The 9,892-nt window shown below is 40.4% G+C and overlaps 1 protein-coding gene across 1 annotated transcript; it reads left to right on the forward strand.

Moving 5' to 3' along the window:
• The first annotated feature begins 6,323 nt into the window (after positions 1-6,323).
• LOC135701589 (pyridoxal-dependent decarboxylase domain-containing protein 1) lies at positions 6,324-9,675 on the forward strand. The gene is made up of 7 exons (XM_065222430.1): positions 6,324-6,526; positions 6,610-7,443; positions 7,510-7,785; positions 7,853-7,921; positions 7,984-8,651; positions 8,717-9,031; positions 9,103-9,675. The coding sequence occupies exons 1-7, from the start codon at positions 6,440-6,442 to the stop codon at positions 9,311-9,313; spliced, it is 2,460 nt and encodes an 819-aa protein (XP_065078502.1). The 5' UTR covers positions 6,324-6,439; the 3' UTR covers positions 9,314-9,675.
• The last annotated feature ends 217 nt before the right edge of the window (positions 9,676-9,892 follow it).

Genomic DNA, 9,892 nt, shown 5'->3' on the forward strand with positions numbered 1-9,892 from the left:
AAAAGCATTTATAGGAGAGCATGGGATCAAATAAACCATATTTTTTGTTTTGATTCGTTATGAAAGTTTGACAGATAAAATAAGGGGTTAGTGAATTTTCCTATGTTTCGAGGGGTGAATCGATTAGCTTATGACCGAAAATAGTACCAGAGCTGAGCCAAAAAGTTGAGCACGTTTCTTCGGGACCTACTAGCAACAATCAATACGAAACTAACGATTTTAAATTGGCTCACTACTTGACTAGCCTATTGGTCCCAAGCAAATCGATTAACGTACCCCATTCTAGTCGAAATTCTAGTACTACACTATGTTTGTTTTGATTCGCTATAAATGTTTGACAGATAAAATGAGGTGTTCGTGGATTTTCCTATGTTTCGAGGGTGCATCGGTTAGCTTGGGACCGAAGATAGTACTAGAGCTGAGCCAAAAAGTTGAGCCCGTTTCTTCGGGACCTGCCGGTCTTAGAGTTACCTCTATGCTACTAGTCTTAGCGTTACCTTTATAGTAATACAACACAGATCCTGACGTTGATCTTCTGCTTGCGGGATCACCCGCACAATCTGCATTGGAATAACGGACTAATCCAGGGAATAATGCTTGATCAACAGCTCCGCTCAAATTCAAATAATTATCATATGTAACCTTCATATCTCAGCACGCATACACTCTAAAAAAAACTGAAAATTACACGAGCTTGAATTGAAGTATGATCTAATTTTCTTGTCATGTAATTCGATAAACGACTTAATTTTATGTGCACATAGACGCACTTCAAAAAAATAAAGGTCGACAATTAATAATAAACACATCTAGATGTGAAATAGCGTCTTATGACTGAATATCACATCAACTTCTGAAAAATATGTCATGCTTTTAAAATTAGGTGTCAAAAAACCTAAAATGGCATGACCGAAACTGAAAAGTAAATTCGTGACAGAATTTTATGTCCGAATAGATGTAAAACTACATGATGCCTAACCTTGGTGACTACGCACCTGAACGCAGTAAGTAAAGCTTCGATCGTCATCGGCAACGCACTCCGCAGTTTTATCGCGTTACGGTACGGTATTGAAGAAAATGAGTGTCCGGTGCAATATATGTGGTTTGGACTGCGCGAATTCCACATTTTATAAAACAACATATCCGGCTGCATAGGAATTCACAAGTCTTTAAGTGCGCGTTCGGATGTGAAGTGATATTTAAGTCATTTGTGGCATATCGACAGCTCTTGAGGTAGCGCCATATTGAATGGCAAAGTGAAATTTTATACGAATGTCCGATAATATCCTGTAGTGTCAAAATAAATGATTTTAAATCAATCACTAAGCATGCAATGCACCACATATCCACAGGAGAGCCTATTTTTTGCCCGTTGAATTGCCGGAGAACCAAACCATTTGCAACACCAAATAGCTTGAGAATCCACACTAAATTATGTCTAAAAGATGGAAAATTGCAGGATTTTGAAAAAATATCAAAATCAGTAAAAATGAGCACCAGTGACAGAAATTTACGTCACGAAATGTAAAAATATGTCTTCAGTTTGTGGTTCGAGTAAATTTAAGAAAAGACGTAAATTTAGGTCAATTAAGCCGCTTCTTTTGAGTACATCTAAAAAGATTTAAATTTACATGAAATTTTTCAAGTGTGATATCAGCGTTCCAATCTGCTTCGCTAGGTGCCGGAAAACTTCAACCAAGAATCGCCGTCAAAGCAGCAATATCCGGTCAAGCAATCACTGACAAATACAGCAGTCCAACAACTTGACACCTATATTTAGTAGTATCATAGAGGTAACTCTAAGACCAAAAGGTCCCGAAGAAACGTGCTCAACTTTTTGGCTCAGCTCTGGTACTCTCTTTGGTCCCAAGCTAATCGATTCACCCCTCGAAACACAGGAAAATCCACGAACCCCTCATTTTATCTGTCAAACGTTCATAGCGAATGAAAATAACATAGTTTAGTACTAGAATTTCGAATAGAATGGGGAACGCTTATATATGTACTTGGGACCAATAGGCTAGTCAAGTAGTGAGCCATATTCAAAATCGTTAGTTTCAAACGGTTGGTAGTATCTTCGAGCTCTGCCCTTTTGTCTTAATGTTTTCAAAAATCCAGGATCTATCGGCGATCAGACAGTTTTCGTTTCATCCATTCCATTCTTCGAAATCATACGCGCTGCAACCATAGAGGTAACTCTAAGACCAGAAGGTTCCGAAGAAACGTGCTCAACTTTTTAGCTCAGCTCTGGTACTATCTTGATGATGATGATGATGATGATGATGATGATGATGATGATGATGATGATGATGGTCCCACCTCTTACCCCTACAAAGGTTTGAGCTGGACGATTTATCTTTAAGATAATTAAATGTAAACATTTTAACCACGTTAGCAAAAAAAACGAGCTGGTTACATTCACAGATATAAATTCCCTCTAGAGTTTGCAGTTGCTTCATAGCGATATAAATGTGAAAAAGCTTACACGCTATTTTGTGGCTACTCATTTTTGAGTCGAAAATCACTCAGTCCAGCCAAAAGGGAAGTTACCCAAAAATGAGTAAACATGATTTTACTCAAATTTGAGTAGACGAGCCTATGGAGGAAACTGGGTAACGGTTACTCAGATTATGACATTTGTCAACTGAGTAAACCTTGCCCATATCGGTAGAAACGAATGAATGCCCCATGAATGATTTATATATGCATAAATTGTTTCGTCCAGAAAGAATATTAAAAAAAATATTGTGAAAATGATAATTCTGTATTTATTGATACCAACGAACTGTTTGTTAGAGTTGTATACGTAACCAACTAGCTATTGATAGCTTTCACCATCAATTTTATTACGTAGCTGCTCCATTTTCACTGTTTCACTCCTAAAAACTAATTTTAAACTCACTGCGCAAAGATTGCCCGTTCAAAGTGCGGCTTGATTTATTGTCGAGTACTAAAACAACGATCAGAACGCGGTAGCGGCACTACATACTTGTAATGTTTATGTTTATCGTATTGTTCACTCTGGTCAAGGGTTGATGCATATATTATGTCACACTCTAAGTTGGGAGGGGGGGGGGTCCAAGATTTTGTGACAAGCAATGCATTAGGTATAGGAAAAACGTCACGATAGGGGAGGGGGGAGGTGTTAATTTTTTGCTCGATTTAGCGTGATATAATTAATGCATGGGCCCCAAGATGTGTATATGCACGAAGGTGTGCACAACTACTTCCCTACCAATCAGGCTAAGACCATGATGTCCTCTGCTGTCCAAAGAAGTCGTCCCCAGCCTTGTAGTCTGAGAAGGGTCCGCAGGTCGCCGTCAACTTGGTCGATGCACCTTGTCTCTTCTTCTTGTTCCTGTTGGGTTGCTTTCGAGAATCATTTTCACTGGGTCGTCGTCCGGCATTTTTACGACGTACCCAGCCCACCGTAGTCGCCCAATTTTCGCAGTGTGGACGATGGATGGTTCTCTCAAGCAGCTGGTGCAATTCGTAGTACATTCGCATCCTCCACGTTCCGTCATCCATCTGCACTCCAACGTAGATTGTACGCAACACCTTCCATTCGAAAACACCACGGCGCGTTGATCGTCCACGAGCATAGTCCTCTCGTGGCCGTAGAGGACCACCGGTCTAATCAGTATCTTGTAGATAGTCAACTTCGTACGGAGGCGTTTTTTTGTGCACAGCTAAACTGCCGTTCTACGCATAACTGTCCCATGTTCTATGCAATCCTTATGCATCGTGGGACTCTTATGCGTATAACGGCAGTAAAGGGGAGTGATTGAATGGATAACGTTGCACATTCCACAGTCACTCGCCCCTTAACCTGCCCTCATTGATGGATCAGCTGCTTCACTTGCTTCATGATAACAAGTTTAGACATAGGGTAGGACGGGACAAGATCGCCACCCTAAGGTTAAAATCAATTTTATGTGTAATAATCGCAATTAATACATTTAAATATTATCTGTCCTAGTACTTTAACGTCTTCTCTAGCTCCCTAGGGTTGATATAATGCAATGTATACAAATTTGACTATTTAGAATATGAATTAAAAAAGTAACTTTTTTTACACCGTTCTCAAACAGCCCGGGCATTATGAACACCCCTGCGGGGGAAGACATGCGCCTACAGCAGAATTTGTTATTTTATGTTATTTTTGGGTTTTAAGAACTATATTTCTTAGTTTATCGAAATAGAATACCAGCACGAAGTTGAAACATTAATTGAAAGTTGTTGAAACAGAAGCAGAAAAGGGATATTGAGTATAGAAAATTATTATTACGAAGAGTGGATTTTTTGCCTTCGGTATATTTTCTTCAATATCTCGGTAGTTATTGAATATTTCTAAGTAATTTTTACAACGTTGCATTTTAGGATCATTGTTTAGGGGTACGTAGACGCAGTTTTGAAAAATATATGATTTTTTATGTAAATTGGAAGGGTGCTCATCTTGCCCCGGGTGACAATCTTGCCCCGTCCTACCCTAAGGATTGAAGGACCAAACACGATCCCAGCTGAGACAATTCGAACTGAACTGAGTTCGAGCACCAGTTTTTAACATTTTTACAAAATTTGAAAAATTACTTACTTTAATAATGTGTTTCATTTACGATGGTTTTAGGGAGCCCTAATACTATTTTTATGATTATTTTGCTTTAAGACGTGTTCAGAGTAACATCCAAATCATTAGTTCTATCATTTGGGTTATCGTTCGAGTATTTTTTTTATTAGAGGACCTCAGGTATACATTCTATATGTGCACATAAACTCAACAATAGACATTTGATGAAATGTATAAGGGAATTTCCGTCTGTTAGGTCTGTCGAACTTATTACCCACCGCGTTTTGAGCACGGTAACCGCAAAATACACAATGATTACTAGAAAAGGCTCAATATTGACTACAAAGTAAGAGTTTTCGAGGACAACTGGAACTACACATTAAACGAGTAAAAATTTACCCATTTATGAGTGTCTGTTACTCAAAAATCCATACTACTACTGATTTTTGTAGTTTTAATTACAATAACATAGGTAAAATTTTACTCATTTAATGGGTAGTCTCAGTTTCCATCGAAAATGCTTACTTTGTAATCATTATTATGTATTTTGGAGTTACCGTGTAAGAGATTACAGCAGAAAAAAACAGGTTGTTCTTCTGGTTTTACCGTTTTTACAAACCTTCGCTTACGATAAACTTGAAGACAATCTGGCAACTCTGCTATCATCGTTGATGCGCTCATGCTTTTACCTCTTCATTTACACTGTAACTGGAAAGTACCCATTAATGGGTGAAAAAGTGCCCATTTCGCGGTAAAGTAGGTAAACTCATAAAATGGGTAAAACGTCTTTGCCCACTAATGGGTAAAGAGCTTATACGTCAAATCATGGGGTACTTTTTACCCATTTCCAAAACGCATTGTTTTCCGTAACTGGGTAAAAAAGTACCCATTTTTTAAAACGTATTTATGAGACTCAAATTTGTGGAATGAAACAAATATGCTTTTAACAACGTTATAAGCTAAGAAATCATTCAAAAAATATAGTATTTCTTACCTTGAAGCTTTTTGAAGCTTTCACCATTCTTTAAACTATTCATATATATCACTTTTTGTACTTTTTTGTACAAAGGCACTCGAAAATGTAAACCAAGTATGTCAGCAACGTTATGATGCAACAAAGATATTTTTCACCCAATAATGGGTAAATATGTACCCATTTTTGATCCCTGAACAGGTTTCGGAAATGGGTGAAAAAGTACCCACTTTTTGAAATTTTCATTTACGCATTTTTTGACAGGTCCATACACTACCACAAAATGGGTACTTTTTCACCCATTAATGGGTAATCGCCAGTTACAGTGTAAGCTTTCACGATTACCACCCAGCACCCACCCACCCAGCTTTTATGTTTCCAGCCCGTTTCAAAATGTCAAAACATATCTCGGCTGCTACGTGCTGGTGCTTGTCAGAAAAGCGTCTTTGTCACGCCACCACACTACCACATCTAAAAACAATATGTAAACAAATACTCGGATGCAGTGGTTGAAGACGGGTAGGGTCTTGCACCGCCGTATAGGTTTGGAATGGCACACTGTTATAATATCAAACTTTTGCCCAACGGGTGAACGAATTTAATTGAGGTACTTGTCGTAAAAATTAATGTTTTCGAAAAAATTAATTGAGTTAATTTTGGGCAAAGGAAAATCAATGATGATTTCATTGAATTACATTTTATAGATATCACTATTCCGCCGCCGAAAAATCGAAAGGATGTACGGTTTTCGCCTCTGTCATCAAAAAGATTGAGTGATGTGTCAGATTGCCACATAATAAACGGCAAAGTTCTGCGAGTGTTTTTGAAGAGAAATTTTCTGGGGCGTGAAAAGTGATAAATTTTCCTTCTACAGCACAAAATTTTACTTATTCTAGAAAATGGCCGAGACGCCAAGTGAATCAAATGCTCCTGTAGGGATAAATACGGTGCGGGAACCACAACCAGACGAAATTCCAGCCGCAAACGTAAGTTGCAAGTGCAATCGATTTTTTTTTCATGAGTGATATGTCACGACGACGTTTTCTGTTCGTCCTATATTCCCATGTAGGTTCGATCCAGTTTGGCCGAGCTGGAAACTCAAGCCTCACAGGTGCTGAACCGATTGGAATATGTGAAGGTGGCTCTGGAGCAGCATCAGCAAAATTCAATGTTTCCACAGATGCCGGTGACTCCTGGATTTCTGCAGCCAGACAAGAAACCAACTGCAGAGGTGCTTACTTCTTTGGAAACGCTTATTTCTCAGCTGGACGTAGATGAGGAGACGGATTTTGTGCTTCCTCCGCTAGACGACTCTTCCCAACTGGCTACAATAACCCACTCTATTGGTGCTTACCTATCAGCATTGGATAGGCAACATCTGAGCCGCATTGTTTCCAAGGTAGTTTCGGATAGCAATCGCTGGCTCAGCCATATGTTTAGGTACATGGATTGTAGTACTAGCTTCTACCGGGACAGTGCTGAGTGTATTCTTCATGCTGTGAGGCTAGCAATCGCTATACGCTTTCCGGAATCCATGGAAAATCGTTTGGCTCAACTGCAGAATGCAACCCTGTACATTTCGGAGACTAGTTCGCTGTTTGCTTTGCAAAATACTTGCCGCTACGTAGGTCTTCCAGCGACAAGCATCCGTGTTGTACCTTGTAATACAATTTTGGGTGTGCGCGGCACAATGGATGCTTCCGAGCTGCAAAGGATCCTGACGGCCGATGTGGAAGCAGGAAAGATTCCACTGTTTCTTATTGCCGATCTGGGATCATCGATTTGCGGTGAGGTGGATAACTTGACGGTGATTCGCAACGTGTGCAGTTTAAATAACATGTGGTTGCATTGTCAAGGACACTGCCTAGCCGCGTTGGCTGTCACGAAAGGGACACTGACAGGGGTAAGATTGTTACAGCGTTACGTTGCATGTTACTAATGAATGTTAATATTAATGAAATCCGCTCAGATTAAAGCGATTCCCGACTCGATGACGCTGAATCTTGGAAACTGGCTGGGCATCACTGGAGTTCCATGCGTACTGATGCATCGGCAGGTACCGGTGAGTGCTCTTACTCTGTTCGATGTAGATCCCATCCTTTCCAATAGACTTACTGCGATTGGTCTGTGGACAATAATGCAAACCATGGGTGCTGATTCGATTAGTGAGCGAATTTTTATGGCATTCGATTCGTGTCGACACATTCACGAAGTGCTCAGTAGAATTAAAGGCATAAGAATTTTGGTAAGTAGTCGATGTGAATAGATTTTGCTGTCTATTGAATTAACTAACCATCTGTCTTATTTCACAGAGCAAGACGCCCAGACAGGAAGCTGGGAAATCGTTCAGAGCGCTACTGAGTAACCCCATCAACTATTGTGTATGACTACTAACGGACTGTTTATTTCACGACCATTTTGATAATGCATTGCCATTTTACAGATCTTGTTCGAAACAGCCGTCCCTGTTGTTGTTTTTCAATTTGATGGCAGCAGTGGAGAAACCTGTGCCAGCGTTGAAGAAACTACATCTACGGCTTCTCAAGGTGCTAATAACACTGCGGTAACGGTTGGTACAGAATCGCTGAAAAACGAAGGTGAAGCAAAACCGGCCAACGATCCTGTCAGTAAATCGATTGAAAAAATTTCCAACTCCTCGTACTACGATCGCCTCAATGGTTGGCTTGGGCAGATTTTACTCCGTGATTGTTCGCAACTGAACTTGGAAATTATCAACCACCCCGTGTATGGCACGTGCATTCGTTACTCCCCATTCGCTCCGGGATATGGGGACTTGCTTCCGCTAACTGAAGTTATTGAAAATGTCGCGCAATTCATTGATGCACAAATTGAAATACTGATGGCAACTGTGAAGCATAAGAGCCGTTTCAATAAGCTAGTAGAGGAAAGCCCGGTGCTGCGGTTGATAGAACTGAACGATTGGGCTGGTCTAGGCAGTGTACATTACGTTCCGGAAGGCTGGGAAACACTACTAACCGATCAGGCGAAAACGGAGCTCAATCGATTGAACACGGCGCTAGTCGATATGTTGAAAGCCCACGATGGAGCATTTTCCCTTGGTGAAGGCAGTGATGGCCTTATCTGCGTCCGGTAAGTATACTGTTTAGTCTCAAATTTAGACGAAAAACAGAAACTTTAATATTGCTGTTCCACAGTTTCGGAATGGTCACCAACGAAACCGATGTGGAGGAGCTCTTGGACCTTGTCATTCAAACTGGTCTGAAGATTCAGGAGAATTCGAAAATCCTCGACACCATGACGGAAATTTTGAAAAAGGGCATCGAAGCGGCCGAAACCGATCTACAGCGCGAGGCCGAGGAGAAACTCTGGCAGGATGGCATTTTGCGTCAAGTGCCGCTGGTTGGTCGAGTCGTGAACTGGTGGTCACCTCCAGCCAAAGAAAGTGGCGTCAAGGGAAGGAGCCTGAATTTGACACAGGGCGTTGTTGAAAGCACAGAAAACATTTACAAGTAAGCCACCGCTGGTTGATGTTAGTGCAATATGTCTATTCCTTGAATCATTGTTGTATTCCCGTTCCCAGATACCACATGCAGATGTCGGCAAAAGCGAATCAGTTGAAAGGAAACAAAAATCCGCCAACTCCGCTCGTTCAAACGCCGATCAGTGCCGATGGTACGAGTCTACATTCCAGAAACGCCAGCTCTAGTAGCCAACAATCGAGTGCAACTGTGGACAAAATAACTTCTCAACAACAAAACGGACAGCAGGCTACCGAGGCCGCTTCTGCGTAAATAAACTACTGTTTAATAAACCTTTGAATATGTTTTTGAAGGGGTAAGATACTTTCACGTCAAAACGGCAAACCTAACAACATTTTATGCATAATTTTTACCAAAGTCATTACCTTCTTTAAAGTGATAGAGATTAAGTTAGAGCAAACATATAAGTGATCTTGTAACACATAAAATAGCTGATAGGTTTAAACAAGTAAAAAAATACAAACAGGAGTGTTTTCAAGTGAACCCTGTGCACGAATCAACGCAATAAAACATGTCAACTTATTTATTATTATAGTATAATAGAGCTGGCATTACCCATGTAGCCCTTGGAAGCGTTAAATAAATTTTATTTTGCACAAAGGTTAGTAATCAAATATCTTTTCTTTTTGCTTTTTTCCTATGTATTCCAGATGACATGAAGAAGACGAAAGAGGAAGATGAAAGAATATGATGGTGGCGGCATGTTCCGGTAAGTATTTACGTACCTTACCATTGAGGTTAAGGCCTGGTTGACCTGGTTGAAGACGTCTTCATTCCATTCGCCAGACACGCTGTCTGTGGAGGCTCTGCAGATTACCTGGTGCCTAGTCC

The sequence above is a fragment of the Ochlerotatus camptorhynchus genome, unplaced genomic scaffold (assembly GCF_037179485.1).
Source record: "Ochlerotatus camptorhynchus isolate MF236.1 unplaced genomic scaffold, CSIRO-AGI_Acam_v1.1 ptg000169l, whole genome shotgun sequence".
NCBI classification, from domain to species: Eukaryota; Metazoa; Arthropoda; class Insecta; order Diptera; family Culicidae; genus Ochlerotatus; species Ochlerotatus camptorhynchus.

Excerpts from the sequence above, each read along its gene's own strand:
- LOC135701589 (XM_065222430.1), top strand. The coding sequence starts at position 6,440 with ATGGCCGAGACGCCAAGTGAATCAAATGCTCCTGTAGGGATAAATACG. Across the intron at positions 7,786-7,852 it reads TTAAAGGCATAAGAATTTTG|AGCAAGACGCCCAGACAGGA; the intron begins GTAAGTAGTCGA and ends CTTATTTCACAG. Across the intron at positions 8,652-8,716 it reads GATGGCCTTATCTGCGTCCG|TTTCGGAATGGTCACCAACG; the intron begins GTAAGTATACTG and ends GCTGTTCCACAG.